The 17,282-nt window shown below is 40.0% G+C and overlaps 1 protein-coding gene across 2 annotated transcripts in view; it reads right to left on the bottom strand.

Annotated features, from left to right (window-relative positions):
- Nucleotides 1-17,282, bottom strand: part of LOC146518028 (plexin-A2-like) — an 81,961-nt gene that overhangs the window by 6,738 nt on the left and 57,941 nt on the right. For both annotated transcript variants that reach the window (XM_085159955.1, XM_085159956.1), the window contains exons 16-28: nt 16,669-16,836; nt 14,651-14,744; nt 13,066-13,305; nt 11,836-11,979; nt 11,164-11,398; nt 9,954-10,096; nt 8,303-8,571; nt 6,630-6,696; nt 6,106-6,252; nt 5,109-5,268; nt 4,185-4,288; nt 1,736-1,832; nt 559-758 (exon numbers count right to left, since the gene is read on the bottom strand). In XM_085159955.1, coding sequence (XP_085016081.1) covers nt 559-758; nt 1,736-1,832; nt 4,185-4,288; nt 5,109-5,268; nt 6,106-6,252; nt 6,630-6,696; nt 8,303-8,571; nt 9,954-10,096; nt 11,164-11,398; nt 11,836-11,979; nt 13,066-13,305; nt 14,651-14,744; nt 16,669-16,836 — 2,068 coding nt within the window. The remainder of the gene's footprint in view (nt 1-558; nt 759-1,735; nt 1,833-4,184; nt 4,289-5,108; nt 5,269-6,105; nt 6,253-6,629; nt 6,697-8,302; nt 8,572-9,953; nt 10,097-11,163; nt 11,399-11,835; nt 11,980-13,065; nt 13,306-14,650; nt 14,745-16,668; nt 16,837-17,282) is intronic.

Below are 17,282 nucleotides of genomic sequence, written 5' to 3' on the forward strand. Positions count from 1 at the left end.
AAAACACCAGTATAGGCTCATGAGGCCCTGATGGTAAAAAAAAACTACATTTCCGCGAAAACGACGTCACTTCCGGTTTCGGGCAGGTCATGGCGGACATGCGATAGTTCGCGCTGACGTCTATTCCAACATAAGAAGTGTTATGAACAGCTGATCGGATCGGCAAAGTGTGTTTCTGGAATATTATGTTTTTGTTGCTGCAAGTGCTTTTTATGCAGTTTTTGCAAAGCTTTATGTGGAAGGAAACTGTGACCGAGGACAAGCTGATAGCATAAGATGTAAGTACAACTCCTCCGGTTTCATATGCAAAAAAAATTATTGCGCTAGCTTACTGGTTGCAGAGCTACCGGGATTTAAAAATAGTTACACAAAACAGAGTGTGCCTGCTCAGACTTCTCTAGGAATGGATGTGTCACTTTTCCTGTGGTGCAAAGGACTTTCAGTGGTCATGAAAACTTCAAAATCACCAAATAAAGGCCTCCGAGTACAAATGTTTTCTCCCTGTTTGTTTTTTTCTATTTACCGTTACCACAGTTTGCAGCATGTGTTATATGGTACCTTTGTTGCTAGTAGCCGTGTCAGGTAAATCTCAGACACCATCTTGCTGCCTCGCTCGCCCTCTTTCTGGTCCCCGTGGTCATGGTTCTTGACTAAGTGCCAAACTTTGACACCACTCTCCAGGTCGGGGGTCAGCATAGGCACACGGGAGTGGGGGCTGTCAGGGCTGGTGGGGGTGGAACGGAACGATACATCCACACCTAGATGGTTAAAGAGTAGATGATAAAGAAAAATGCACAATTTCTAAAATATTTCAGTTTGTAAATGTACATTATATATCTGATAATCACTCTATTAGACTGGAGCGCAAACAAAGAGAACGTCACATTGGTTTCTCAGGTCTAAATAAGTGGTTGACAGTCTTTGTTGTAATCTGGAAGTGAGCAGGTGGGCTGTGTGTGTTTTGACTGTATAATCAGGTGCTGTCATTATTTCATCGGTCGTCATAGCAATGATGCAGACATACACTCATTCATTAAAGAGATGGTTTCTATGGTTCTCGCTTTCTGCCACTAAGTGTTTTGTGTTTTCAGCTTTTCGACTTACAGCGTGGCATCGCTTGAAGTTCTTGTGTTTTTAAAAGGAATATATTAAACCCAACGACAAACATTTATGTAAAGTGCATGATTTTATTGAAGTTAAGATCAGGTCAGCTTGTGTTATACCTACTGTATAGAAACGTAAAGTGAAAAGGCAGTTCCATCTCAGCTTATATATAAAATCTAATAAACAACATACTTTTTTTTTTTTCTTGTTTGTTTGTTTGTTTTGTTTTTGCTTTGTTTTATTATTTGCTTCAAGCCCTGTGTACAGGAGCTGCATGCTAAAAGATCTTTTGTTAAAAGGGTTGGCGTAATAAGCAAATGCTTCAGCCAATACCTTTTGATTAGCCTTGTCTCATGCTTTCTTGCTTTGTGGTAGATCTTTGTTCTGTCTTCACTGAGATATTTGAATGCTAATCAATAAAAACATATCACTCACTTGATTTGCTTTTGTAAATGCAGAATATTTCTTGAATATTTTTTCTAGACTATCATACCTCCTTTATTTAACATTCCTTCTAACAGTGTCAACTAATGTGCTTTACAGCAGATTGATAAGTGACAGAAACAGATGGTGCATCACTACTGTGAGGTGGATGAATATTAAGTATTTGAACTTCCTTAACAGTACTAACCATATCTGCTGATACTGCGTGGGAAGCTGGCTGAAGAAGGAATGTTGAAAGAGGACATCTGTTTGGGCACCAAGGCCACCACACAGCGATCAGATACCTGAAAAACAAAGGTAGAGCCTTGTGAATTTTTTGCTAGCAGCTGCTGGTCAAAAGTAATCATGACAGGAATTCCAAATATTTTTCGAGCTTCAAACCAAGAGCCAAGGATTCTCACAATTATGACGGAAAGGTTTTGAATGTCCTCTGTGGGCTTTGTAAACTTATAAAAGACAGGCTTTTAGTTCAACTGCAGTCTCCTGTAAAAATCCACTATCATCAGATAGATGAAAATAAGAGGCAGCACAGCATCGACTGGAACAGCTTTATATTACTGTACCAAATATAAATGGCAGGAGAACTCAACACACTGCAAATGCTACAAACAACCAAATAAAGAAATACTCTGCAAGTAGCCCAAACAATGACCAAACTAAAAAAGTGATGGATTCAGCAAAGACGTGGATTGGTTGTGTTGTAAACCAAAGTAATTCCAGCCGCGACCATGATGTTTCTGCAGCCCCAGGAAACACTTTTACCGTTGCTACACACAGTGCCTTTCTATATTATATATTTGGAGGTGTAGTATTTGCAGCCCTTTCTGTATTTGTAGTTGAGTTCAGGTTATCGCTGGAAAGAAGTCCTTTCTTATTTAAGTAGGTGATGATCATAACTAAATGCATGAAAGGTTTTTTCTAAACTCTCAAGTCAATACTTAACTCAACATTGCCCTCCAGTGATGCTCATGGTAACTTAGCTTAATCTTTTGCAGCATGTAAGTAAAGTGAAATATTTATGCAATAGACTGCTAAATGTTTTCACATAACAATACAGGCACTTTTTGCTGGTGTCGGTCCTAGATCCTGTCTGTGGAACAGCACTGGGGAAATGCTGAATATTGTAGCTCTGCTCTGCAGATGAAGACCGGTCATCCGCAGTATGAGAGAAATTCCACATTCAGACTTAGCTTTGCACTATTCTGCAAAAGCTGCATTATAGCGAATACCAAATTCAGCTTAGCGACAAAACATACATTTCCTAGCTGGTAGAAAGATTAAAAATGAAAGGGCTAAATTGTTTATCTCCTCTAGAGATAAGACAGAATGCATTCTCTCCTCTCAAAACATACTTTTAGTGCAGAAAATGTGGCTTTTCTTTGTCTTTACTGGTCTCTGTGTTTTTAGAAAAGCATGTTTTCTCTGTGCATGGTACAGTTGGCCCAAAGCTGACAGTGTAGATTAACATTTGACTGACAAAGGAACAGGATGACTCATCTGAGGCTAGTGACCCGTGTAGTCGCATTTATGAGCTGGGAAGGGAAAAAAAAGTGTTGTAAAGAGACGGGCACACAAGTGCATGTTTGGTTGACTAAGTGTGTTTGTGACCATGAGGTTGGGAAAAAAAATGTAGGCAGAGATGAGGTGAGTGAGATGAATGTAAATGAGTAATGCTTTGCCCTTCATCAACAATATCTAGTGAGCAACTGAGTAATCCGTCTGAAAAATTCAGACTTTCCAGGTATAAAATTGCAATCGTTTTTTACAAGCTTTGAGGTAATTAGAGCTGAAGTAAAGCGTCAGTCGACAGACGTTAATTTTAAAAATGTTTGAGTCACTAAAATGTCAAACATTTCCGCTGTCTCATTTTTCACATGTGAGCGTTTTTTTTTTGCTTTTGCTTTTATTGCACTTAATGTTGGTTCAGGCTGGATACAAAGTCAATCTCCAACCCCAACATCCCAGCAAATAAGCTGATAACAGTTGATCTCAGTGACAGCCGACACCAGCTGATTGCTCGAATGATACCCGGCTACTCATCCATTATTTTATAGGGTAGGCTTTTTTTTGTTGCTATCCTTCTGTAAGCTGCTTTACAACCCACCCCATCCTTCTATTCATGCAGCATTTGCCCAGATCATTGTAATATATGTTGACATGATATTCATTGATGCTTTTTTATGTTTTCTTACTGCTTCTCTCCCTGTTTCAGGCTTGTATGCTTTGGGGAACTCTAGGACATACCAATGCCTCACTCTTCTTGTTTTATAAAACCAAGCTGCCTCCCAGTTTGGTGGTCTGCTTAAGCTGCAAAAAATCCCATCTATCTCTGTGCTAAATTGCTGACCCTCTTCCCCTTTACCAATCCATATATTTACACATCACTTAAATTTAGGGAGTGGAGTCTGAACGCCAAAGTCTAACTATATTCTGCTGTTGTAATAAATCATTCATTTCAGATGTGGGTTATCTAATGGAATCCGTTTTATCTACTCTACCGTTGGTCGGAGAAACAAGCAAGTTTTAGCATATCACCTTGATCATAAGACACTGTAATGGGCGCAAATAACTGAATTATTCATAAACTCAAAAATCAGTTTTTACTTATAGTCGTGGTATGATTGTTATTAACAGACCTGGTAGTGCATGAGGGTGTTGAGTCTCTTCCAGTCGCTCTCTATCTTTGTTGTGATGTCCTCATCCTGCAGAACCACACGAGCTGTTCTGCCCTGCCGCCACTCTGTAGGAAAATACAATCAATAATAAATGTGTGACATATGGCATTTTGATGAATGTTGGTATCCCAAGTTTTTGACAGTTACATATTGTCAAATGTCGATCATTTGTCTGCCCCTTGGCGCTGCAGTTGAGGTCATGTTATCCTTTTGCACTATATTTTATTCTTTGAAACTCTGCAAGTTGTCAAGTGTAGCAACCAAAGTGTCACCAAGACAGCTTCCTGTGCATTTCTACTTGACAATTAAAGTGATTGTGATTCTGTGAACAAAATAAAAATGACAGTGTCTTCACAGAGCTTTAAGCTGCCCAAAGCAACAAAGAGAAACTGATCCTCTCCAAATCCCTAGCCTGGAAAAGCCCCTTAGGGTATAACACTACAAGCCCAAAGCACGATCAGCCACTACCTACAAGTTATCTTATTTACTGCCTTTGAAGGTGCATGTCAGTTGGATTTGTGCCGAGTCATTCGGTATTGGATGACATGTTGTGGGCGTAAGCCTAGGTGTAGGTGCACTGTCAGAACGGTTTAATGTCAGTGTTAGAGTGTTGTTCTGATTAGGGCTGTAAACAGGTAAGGGGGGGTGGGGGGGGGGGGAGTCTTGACGAAACTGATGTGGAGCCCTTTCTAGATGTCATATTTGGTATTTGGTATATTGTCATTTGGCACGCTCGATTTCTGCTCTGTTTTCCCCAGCTGTCATTATTCCACATGTGATGTGCCACAGAAATAGTGCAATCTTAGTTTTGCCTCAAAATATATAACACAATTTCTGTACTGAAATGATTCCTTCACAATGGCATTGCACTCTGTGCAGCCTCACCTAGATCCATGTCTGTAGCCCGTGGCCGCTGTGAGTACGGCATGTTCTTGTACACTGCATCCAGGATCTTCTCCTTTACCTGGGTAATGGTGTCACAGTTGAGCACCTTGACAGGGATTTCTGGGCTGTTCTCATTGTCGGGGTTCACACAGCTCAGCGTCTGGAGATCCAGGATAGAGAGAAGGGGGAAGAAAAGGAAGGAGGCAGAGAGAAATGTGTTGATTGATACGGAAGTCCTTTCATTACCTGCTCTTCACCAAACTGTCCTGGTGGAGAGCATCTTGGCCAGAAATGTAATTTCACACCTCCAGGATGTGCTTGTGCAGCTCTGGCAGGGGCATTAAACAAGTAATGAGACACAGCCTCTCAGAATCTCCGACATGGCGATCAGAGAGGTGTCATCCTGTCGCTGGCTGCTGGCTCTGCCATGCAGCTAAAGCCTAAGGGGGAACCTATTCTGATGGGGTGCTGGAGGAACCCAGCTGGCTTCATTTCAAAAGAAATGTAAAAGAAAGAGACATGTTGCATTAACCAGGTAGTCTTACCTCGTGAATGTACTGGTTTAGCACATGACGGTTAAGCTTATATAGACTCAGTCTAATATTAGTAATTGTAAAGGTAGCTAATATAATACTTTTTTTTCACTAATTTGGGTGAACGATGTCCAGTGGAAACAGTATTTGATTAAAAAGGATATTTGTTGTATGGGGTTTTGAGGCAAGTGTGTGAACCTCTTTAAAAATGGAATTTCGAAAATGTTTTGTCGAATTTTAAGCTTAACGAAATGGGCATCTGGCTATGCAAGAATGTTTATTTCATTTTATCAAAGGTATGCAAACATTCAAAGCAATAATCAAATTATAACCACAGCCTTGGCATATTCAACATTTCTGGGGATCTGTCAAGGCACTTTGCCAAGAGATGTGCAAAAATTAAAGCAGACAAAAGGTAGAGAGTTTTTTTTTTCTCTCTCTCTATCCATGTCTTTGTGACTCACCAGCGTCTTGTATTCAATCTGCTGGCGGATGAGTTTGTCTTCACTCAGGGAATAGCGTGCCTCTCCTGTGATGGAGTCTATGGGTCCTTTCTCCATTTGCTGTTTGATGGCACAGAACAGCATGAAGAGAGGCTCGCCAGCACACTCCTTTGTTTTGGAAAAGAACCCAGGGATTAGGTTGAAAGGTGGGAGAAAGGAAAAGAAGACATAAAAAAAAGTAGTGAAGGGAAGGATGGAAATCAGTATTCATCAGCAGAGGTGATGAGACTGAGTAACTGGAGCATGACACATCAAACATAATAAAATTGAGCTTTTATACAAAGCTGGAGACATGTTTGACCTCGCAGGTAACCATTATCCTTCCAGGGTGTTGTTAGAACACATCGATATTAGGCATTTAAAATCACAGCCGCAACAAAAACATGCACAGCAGTCTATTTCAGAATCAATGCAAATAACTTTAAGCGAAGCCATAGTAGCTCTCACCATCTTAGCAGTGAGATGTGAGAAGGATTTCGTTTTACCTTGAGAAATTTGTGGAGCAAGAAAGCAAACCAGTTTGTCAGCATCTTCTCTGCCACTGACTCTGTTCTGCAAGACAAAGAGAGAGTGTACTCATTTATTAGCAAAGGCACCCCTCTGAGAGCTGGAGTGGTCTGATTATTCTTTATAATTTAAGACGTAGACGAGCCTGGCATTGTTGAAACCAAAGAAAAATTTAACAAGGAGAGTTCTGATGATATAGCCGCTTGGTCTCGAAGGACCCAGACTCCAGCAGACTTTAGGTTAAGTGCTGCTAGTGCCCAGCATTTTTGGGTCATGACATAATTGCTTAGAGACAGGTTTGATGGCCACTTTGAGTCACTCTGTTTCTTCCTTGCAGTGTCTGCACTTAGCTACTTTACATGAGTCCAGATGGGTAAAAAATTTATGATTTACTGTCATATATTCTAACTAAATATATTTAAAAAATATATTTCTCTGGCAATTTTTAAATCCGATCCAAGGCCTACAGCATTTTAGCTACAAATTCCGTCTCCTAAACCTGTCGCACTTTTCTTTTGTTCTTACCCAGATTTCAATCTTAACCTGCACTGAATCGACTGTTGACGGCGTCCCATTAAACTTTAGAGTGCTTCCGCAAGAGCTGCATGTTTGGGCTAACAAGTTCTTGTTGTACCAGCTCCCATGTGAACTCATCCTTATATTTAATGAGTGTGCGTCAGATTGTGAGAGCAACCCCCCCCCCCCTTTTTTTTTTTTTTTAAGACCTCATGAAACATTCAGTAGGCCGGTCTCAGCACTGGGAAAACAATCGGCAGATAACCAGAGGTGGAGGAAAAAGGGAGAGAAGGGAGGAAGAGGAGAGGTGATGGGGAAAGAAATGTGAGCTACAGCTGAATGTTTCATGAGTGGCACACAGAAGATAAGTCAGACTGACAACAACTCTGCTGCCACTGCACTCACTCTTCCCCATTAGGTTCTCCTCCTCTGCCAGTCCCTCCCACTCTCTATCACTTTTAACACTCCTGTCTTTCACCTGTCTGCTCAGGCATCCTGTTTCTCAGACTCATAGCGGATGTTTCACACTGCTGCACAAAACAAAGCTGTACAAAGGTGGGCTTCCCGTTACTGGCCTAGTTATTCAACCATCAGAAGTGCAGCAACTGGGCCGGAAAGAACAATGCACAAAGGAATTATCTATGCCAAAAGATAAGCAGCATTGATCAGAATTGGTCGGGTTTGTGACCGAAAAAATCTCTAGTTTTAATCCTCTCACCACAGAGAAATGGGAGTCCAGTGTTGCGAAACTGAATGATGTACCCGACATGACCTCCCAACCGAAATTTAATGGGCTTTTCAAATTTCTGACTTTCTTGTATGTCTAGCTTTTAGGGACTTTCTTTAAACATTTTGGAGAACAATTGATTTCTTCTTTTCTGCAAGCACAGCTGAGATCTGATTAGAGATCTAAATTCTGCTTTGTCCACAAAAGCCACAGGACTGTGGCTCAGTAGGACCACTCTCTCTGATATCAATTAAAATAAATGAATTCATGTTCTGTTCTGTCCTGCAGTTTTACCTTAAATTTATGCATCTTACATCTTACCAAAGAACTGGAAATGAAAGTTTTCACTCTGTATGTTACACAGCTTTTTGTTAATTGGGTTTTAGCACTGTGAATGATTCTGTTTACCTGCGGAGGAGTAGTTTGGGGTGGTTCTTGCTCTCCAGATTGCGTTCTATAAGATCTGAGAGCAGATGTTTCAGGATGTCTGTGGCGTACTCCAGCCGTCCCTGCAGAGCGGTCATGATGAGCGAGGCAACGTAGCCGCGGTCACGCATGGAGAAGGAGCGCTGCAGCTCCAGTGTGCGTATGAATGTCAGCAGGAAAACCTTATTATTCACCAGCTGAGCAAATTGCTTCAAGGCTTTCTCCACATTCGCCTGTCCGCTCCCTGGCACCTGCACGCATCATGCATTTTTGCACACACAGAAAGGTGAGTGCGCTCATTAGATGGTACACACTCATGGATGAGTTAGAACAGAAATACAGAACAGAGTAGAAATTCTCCCCTTCAAAGGGTCGGTACAAACCAGAATTGCTGGTGTTGCTAAAGCCTTTGCCTAGAAGTGAGTGAGGTTATGCAAATGCATAGAGAACTGCCCCACCCTTAAAAGTGTAGATTTAAAGGAATATATAAAAATTAATTAAAACTTGCACTAAAACTTGCACTTTTTTGCACTAAATAAAGAACCTTTGTTATGTGTCAAGTGCAATCAGAGGATTTCTAAAGAGTTAATTGGTTCTTAAGAAGTGCTATAATTTGTACCCTAATAATATCTTGATTAAACTATCTTTAATTGGTAACATCAGCCATGACCTTTAGATTCCAAGCTTCATCTTTTTTTTTTACACAAAAAAATTAAAAGCCAAATACTTTTTTTTTCTCCAGATTTTCTTAAAAACTGAATAGAGAATGCCTCAAAAATTAAATAATTTGCCTATCCTTTGAGACAATAATGAAAACACTTCTTTCAAATGAATTTTAAGAAAAAGAAATGACTTCAAACCTAGTAGAAGGCTCAGAGATTAATGGAAGCAAAAAATTCCCAGTATGAGCTGCAGTCAAAAACTCCACTCAAATTAAAAAAATTAATAAAATTTGGCTATAACCTTCAGGACACTTCTTGTGAAGGTCTGCGCCATTGACAGCTTTGCAGCTGTTTTGCAGTAGATTTCCTCCTTGAAGTCCCTTTCTGTCCACTTATGTGCAGGGACCTCGAACTCGAAAGCAAAAATCTACTTCTCTGCAAAACTGACTCAACCTTTATGTCAAGGATAATTACTGGTGGTGAGTTTGGTCTCCACAGTGCCCAAGCTAGAAGAAGGCGCCCCAGGTTAGGAGTGGCACCAGTCAATTGTAAAGCCACAGTCTCCACTCAAACTGCTTCCCATTCTCTTCCCGAAAATGGAAATCAAGTTGCATGCTTGGTGTTTTGACACAGTGGAGCAGATTCAGCAGGCATTACAAATGTGCAAGTTCAAGTGGTCTGAACAGGCCTACCGGTCAGGGATGTGAAAATAGCAGGAGCACTGGAAGTGACCTTGAAATAGAGTGCGGTCAAATTTTAATCAGGTATATTCTTTTGCTTTTTATGGGCAGCGGCCCAAAACTTTTTGACCTCAAACTGATGTGAATATTCCCACAGACAGTTTGACAGCTTTGGCCAAAAAGCCAGTAGCAATTATTTTTGGAGTATACTGAAGCTTTAAGGTCAAGACGTCAGAAAAATGGTTGACACTGCATTCAAGTGTTGCACACTCTTCTTCAAAGGTTCCTCACCTCCAGTTCTCTGAGGACAGGATGATCATCAATACCGGGGAAGAGAACTCTCATGGCATAAGTGCGATAGTCCAAGTAGGGAATGCCGGCTCTGTCCAGATCACTGGTTAATTCATTGATGTCAGTCTGTAGTTCTGCAAAGGCTGCACATGACACATGTATAAAATGTTTTGTCCAACATTTTAGTAGTGTATGACAGTAATTCCAAATAAGAAATTTTTACATTTGCATCTTTGAAATTCGATATCTACAGCTTGAATATTAACTATACTTTGCTCATCTTTTAATTAAGCCACCTTATATAGTGCTGTGAAAAAGCATATGCCTAGTTTTTTGGGGTTTTATATGCATATTTGTCGTATTTACATGTTTCAGATCAGACAAGCTTTATTGTTAGCCTAAGATGATCCGAGTTAATACAAAATGCAGTTTTCAAATGATTCATTTATTAAGGGCAAAAAGTTATCCACAGAATATTTTCGCAAAAGTTTTGGAGATCATCCGGATGTTTTCTGGCAGATGTGTCTTTGTTCTTTTTGGTTGTCAGTGGTTTTCAACTTGGAGGTCTCCTATGAATGCCATTTTTGCCCAGTCTCTTTCTTATTTTTGAATCATTAATCAATGACCTCAACTGAGGCAAGAGAGGCCTGCAGGTCTTTACATGCTGTCTGGGTTCTTTTGTGACCTCTTGGACAAGTCATCTATGTGCTCTTCCATGTTCTCACTCTGGTTCGGTTGAGCCCCAAAGCCTTAGAAATGCTTTTGTAACCTTTTTTAGACTGATGTCAGTGACTCATTTTTCTTTCGATTGTGGCATGATTTGTGTGTTTCTTTTTGTGATCTTTTAGCACATTCAATATGTCAGAAAGAGTCCTGTCGAGGCTGAGGGTAGCTAGTAAAATTGAAGTCAGCTTTTCACAAAATGTGGTTAATCACAGCTAATTCACGATTTAACAAAGAGGGAGGATTGCGTTTTTCACATCTCAGGTTATCTGAGCTCTCATGTGATCTGAAACATGTGTGACAAATATGTAATAAAATAAGAAATCAGGAAGCGGGAAAATGCTTTTTCACAGCACTGTAAATCATTTTGTACACATAATTCTGACATAAGCTTTTAAAAGAATATAATGCAATTATAAATTTCATGTTAATTTGAGAATATGATTGAGCGGATTTAAGATATTTTTATCTTTTAGTTCGTACTGACCCTCTTTGCACTCCAGAGCCACTCTGGATTCCAGATTGTCCATCTGCATCTGCAGGCGCTTCAAAGTCAGGTCATTCTCATGTGACTTCCGCCTGTAGGCCAGCAGAACTATTACAACAATGATGAGGAGCAGCCCTCCTCCAGCTGTGATACTGAGGATAGCAGGAAGGGTGAGCAGGCTGTCGGATCGGATGTGAACCTCTCCTGGAGAGATGTGGAGTCCGCCGACTTGAACCTGAATAATTGCACGGTAAAATTTAAAGATTTAAAGATTTTCAATAAAATCTTTAAAACATGTTCAAAAAAAGGCAAAGCCAAACAATAAATAAATAAAATGATCACATCAAATGTTAAAGATTTGCCTGTATAGTTGCCTTTGAATAAAACGAATATCCAGGCACACACACTTACTTTTCCTTTAATAGCTCTACTGTCAATACTTGCAAGAGTGCATGTCAATAATTGTAGAAGGCAATGTTCTCTACTTTGGAACCTACTAGACCATGAGTGACAAACAATGACAGAAATCCAACAACTAAGTGAAAGCCTGTCAATGACCCACAAATACAGACAAGCACTGACCTACAGAGAGTGACCCACATTCATGCAGACAGGGAAACAGATGGACAGACAGACAGAGAATTGCCGGATAGGCAGAGAGTTGAAACTGACCAGGACTTTGTGTTGCCCGGTGAGGTTTGGTGGCTCACAGAGTAACTGAGTGTCCGACACAGTAAGAGAACAAGGTGTATCCCCGATCAGCACCGTGTAGTTGAGCCTAGCTCCACCAGATGCAGATGGCACCAGGTTACGTCCCTGCAACATATAATATAAAATTTAAATATATCAAGCACATTTCACATTTTAAGACCAAACAGCTCAAACGTTAAACCTAAACTCTGTACTGAGAATCTTAAAAAAACAATATTTGTTTGATCTAAGAGATCCAATTAAAAACATGATTCTGTGCATAAACTATTTGACCAGACAAGTAACTGTTCACCAGAAAAATAGTATGCTTTAGCATCATTCAGTGTTTATGCATCAGTGGAGTTAGTGTAAACAGCTATAAGGGCATTCACAGAGCACATCACCTGCCAGGGCCTAGGCGCTACTTTGCAAGTTTGCAAAGAACCAAAAGTTAATTGGTTTTTCTGGTCCCCATTCTGCACCTTTCCACCAAGTTTTATGAAATTCAGCTTGGGTAGTTTTTGCATATTCTTGCTGAGAGACAAAACAAACAGCACTGATCACATCCCTTTGCCTTGGCTTTTGTGTTGCGAAGAAGGCTTTCTGTCAGTTTCTGTACTGCACTGCGGACTGCCACAGAGTCTATTTTTTTTTTTTTTGCAAGAAAGCTGCTAAATTATTTTAGCTAACAAAGGCAGATTACTTCAAGACACAAACCAATATGCCATGCTGTTCTCTCTTGGCAAACGTAGCTAAAGATTTAACTTCCTTGCAGTGGCACATGAAAGTAAAGGGAAGAAAAGTAAGGCAGAAAAAAATTTATTTTAAAAAGTACAAAAGAAGTGTTGTCCGTTCTTTGACAGGAAGCATTTGAGTTCACAGGGAGAAGAACATCAGACAGAAAAAGTCAGCAGTTATGTCCACCGTGGTCTGAAATATTTATTAAAAAGGCATAAAAATTAATGGGGAAACAGAGGGGTTGATGTGTGTGGAAGAAATAAAATCTGATCAAATGGGATAAGATTTTTCTGATCACTGAAGCAACAGACTATTTATAACACTGAGCATAAGGATAGAATTTCATTAGTTTATGTGTACTGAAGATAAAACAAATGCTGTTATGAAAGCCACTTACTGTTTTTAAGGTTTTGCCTTACTCTGAAATGGGAACTGAAACTAGACTCATTTCTGGGAAGCTCTCCATCAACTTACTTTGAGTATGATGGGAGCTCCAGGTTTCTGCTCCAAAACACCCGAAAGGCTGAGGGGCTCCAGGTAAGGGTTGGGGTAGTAGACAAAGCTTGTGTTGTTATAGGTGAGCAGAGCTTGGACGTTGTTGAAGACAAATCCAAACTCATCCACATGTTTCACTGTCTCATGGTCTGTGGTGTACTCCACCTTCAGAGATGGAGCGAAGCAGCTGATGGTGGTTGTGTTCAGAACTTTGCACACCTGGAGAAGAATCAGATCAGGTTTTTTAAGTTACACCACATTATCCGCAACCTGACAATGTAGTGAGTGAAATATTACAGCAGCCAGACTGTACGTATTATGATATACAAGTTTTATATCTTCCAGTAATTATTCATTTAACCTCAAAGGAAAATTAAGTACAGCAATTAATGAAGCACCACTTGTAGTTTTTATATATGTAGGAACCATTTTTGATCTGAACAGATGTCTCACTTTGTGCCCAAACGTTATACTACCAATAACTATCCTGTTATTTCGAACATCCAGATGTTAGACCCTTTAAAATCCTATTCAACTTGCATATTAACAGAATAATATCTACTAGAATCTGTTTCATATTAAGCCAATCACTCGATTACTAGAGTGCAATTCTGTGGGCTTTTTCGCCCCTATACTTCTTCAAAGTCTCCTTTAAAAATGAGCTGTTCCTTTAAATTTCACCAGCTTGACACCAGTTTCTAGTTAGCTTTAGTCAGATCTAGTTTTGCACAGAAAGCTATTTGAAGTAAATTAAATGCTTTTGTGATTCTTAACATTTTCAAGTAATTCCAGTTATGTTTTCGAGATATGTGTGATAAAGATGCTGCCCTCATTAAATTCACCAGTGACCCTTTTCTAGCAGACGTTTCGGGTTATAGTTCAACTTTAATCCCTTCAGATCTCAGCTTTGCCAGTAACACTGTCGAACATGCAGCTTTAATTGACTGGCTGAAAATTTGGGCTGGCATCGTTAACACATCATTTAATTGGCTCTGGGCAAACTTCTCACATACAACATGTTCCACATAAAAACACCCTAATTTATCAAACACAAAAACTGATGGTCCTTGTTTTCTCTTACATTCGTGCAAGCAAATAATGCCATCATTCTCTCTCTGGCATCTCTGCAATAGTTATCTTTTCTGCCAGGGTGCAGTCCTAAAGCAAATCCATGACTAGTAAGAAGTGGAAAACTTGCTCCCGAAGGACCCTGGTCTTTTGCCAACAGGGTCCCAACACTTTATAACAATCAATCACTTTGAGCGACCTGCCTGAGCAGTTCAGGCGAGCAGAATTAGCTCCATAAATCACCTTCAAAAGTGAGTTGTTCATCCATATCATTTTTTAAATCTTCTTTTGGAATAATCCTTTATGTAAACCTGTTCTCACTTCTTTTTTCCTTCCCAAACCTCTTCCTCTTCAATCACATTATAAAAAATGATTATACTACAGCACTGAATCTGTCTAAATACAATCATAACAAATCACAGATTTAGAGTAAATTTATTGACGTATGATTTTTAAAAACTAAATATAACTATAAATCAGCAGTTTTTACACTCACATTGACAGATTCATGTCCAGCATATTTGACTCTGACGCGTGGTTCCTGAACTACATCCAGATTGGTGCCAGTCACGGTCAGAGTGGTGTGTCCACTGTTTAGAGGAAAGAAATACATATTTATTGTTCAAACAAGCACATACGTGCACAATGTTCTCAAAGCAACCTGCTGAAATACTGCTGCTTTTTCATCATGATTTAAATTAGTATGATAACCACAGAGACATCAGTGTTTTTAAACATTTCCCAGAAAACCTGCATTAATGCAGGCTTGAGGAGGTATAGCTGGGATGGTAGCTCAGGCTTTGTTATTGGACAGATCAAACAGAGAACCAGCTGGCTGCTATTTTATATTCATCCATAACTGCGAGACTGGCATAGCACGAATACAGGTGCGGCTTGTTTACATATCTGCGTTAGATGTGATTAAAATAAACAACACGCTCTAATCTCTGAATAACCTGAGCTGCAGTGCGAGCTTAGAAAAATGTGGAAGTAGAAAGTCGGAAAAGTGAGACAAAGAGGTCAAAATACAGGAGAGGAGGAAAAATGCTTAAAAAAAATGGTCAGTCGAGTCAGCCTGACAGAGTGCCAATCCTTCTCTTCTCACACTTCAAAGGCTACCTAAGCTTGTAGTGCCTCATAGTGGGAATGCACATTCATGATGAGGGCTCTTGATTGCAGCTCCACAAAGCTCCTCCTGTCACTAGGCTGAGGGCCAGGGTGTCTCTCTGAAGTCTAATCTGCAGGGACGTAGTGCTGAGTAATCCCACCCTAACTCAAATTAAGTGCCATCTTTTATTTAGCAGAGTCCAGGTAGTGCACCCTTCAACTGCGATAGAAATGTTCATGTAGCAGGTTCATTATTGTAATATTAACTGCATAGAACTCATTCATGTAGAATCGTGAATATTTGAGTCAAAGATGGTTTGTTTGGGGGGGTTTTCGACTATGATTGTTTATATAGGTAACAATGTTGTGACTAGTGACTTGATAATATCTCTGCAACCCTGACAGTATTGCCAAACTCTCAGATTTCCTGGGAGACTTTCTATGAAGAGCTGTATTATTAATCCCATTGTACCGAAACTGGCTTCAATTCACGGAGGAGTTGTTTGTGAGATAATTCTGGAGTAAATGGAGCTTAACACCTAAATTACCTGCTTCTTGACAAAGAAAGCCAATGCCACATTACTTTGGTCAGAAATGATTAGTTTTAACAAATAATGTAGGGTGCCCTGTTTCTTTGGGTATTAAAAGGGTAGTTGTTCTCTAGCTGTCTAAATTGTCCTCTACGCCCTGGTTAGAGGACTAAAGGACCACTACTCCTCCATTGCCAAAAGAAATGGGAGGACTAGGGCCAATTGATGGGCCAAGAGGGATTGGGCTTTAGTCAATGAACACTGAAGCTTATCTGTGCAGTGCAGTCCTGGAACAACATCTGTATTTCATAATATTGTGTTGTTGTCTTGGACTTCTTTATGTTGAGAAGTGTTTTTATTTTTTTATCCTTTCGGGTTACATGCATGAGGGGGCCAGAACATTCGAAACGGCTCTCGGTATAAACCAGCACAAAACTATTACTGTTACCACGGCCCATATAATTAAATTAACACCTCTGTGACAGCATCAATAAAAACTGAACATTATAGGCTTCGTAAAAAGGAAACTTTATGGGAATTGTACCCATTTTTTGAGAAAGGTGAATCACACACAGTACAAGTTTTTCTGTGCCACTGACTTTACACATAGATTCACAACTTGTGTGTGGGTGTTGATTTAATCTAAATGAAGTATTGGATATTTATGATTTTAACGCTGTTCAGTTAGCAGGCAGAAAACAGTTAAACGTGAAGTGCATGAAGTCCTCTTTCACACATGCATCATCTGCAACACATTTTGAAACGTGAAAACTGTCACTTGCAAGATGAGATCATTTGCACTTTTTTTAATTGTGGCATGTTCCTCTGATTAGGCTAGTAACGGCGTTTATTCAGTACTTAATTTTTTTTATGTTACCTGGTAATGCTCCACAGGGGCTCAATGCGCTGTACTGTGGGGTCTTCTATGTACTCAAAGGTCAGACTTCCAGGAACCTTGGCGCGGTCAACACTCAAACTGACTTGCACTGGGCCCGCTCCAGTCACCGATGGAGCAGAGAAGCACACAATCTCCGACTTGGTCCTCCTGGTGAGATTACCAAAAGAGAGATTTATTCATGCCTTTGATTGTGACTGCCCACTCAGTGCTGCAGTGGCAGACTTCACGTCACTATGAGCCATGCGGAATTACGGTGAGAGGAGAGGATTCATTATAGTCTGTCCCATCTCTTCCTCGTTACAGACACATTAGGGATGGAACACTGTAATTAGAGGGTGCTCAAATTAATGGCTTCCTTGCCTCACCCACCTGACTGCTACAATGTGAGGCATTTTGAACTTTAAATAGATATCTATAAATACACAGAGAACAAAACTTACTACAGTGAGTTTCATCATCTCCTCACTAATCACCAAAGACTTTTAATTTAACGCACAGACACATAATTGTATCAAAGGTGTGCTTTTTTAAAAGAGTGACCTCATACAGTTTTTAATTGATATTAGTGAAGGCTAAATCTTTAATATTGTGCA

The sequence above is a fragment of the Neolamprologus multifasciatus genome, chromosome 5 (genome assembly GCF_963576455.1).
Source record: "Neolamprologus multifasciatus chromosome 5, fNeoMul1.2, whole genome shotgun sequence".
NCBI classification, from domain to species: Eukaryota; Metazoa; Chordata; class Actinopteri; order Cichliformes; family Cichlidae; genus Neolamprologus; species Neolamprologus multifasciatus.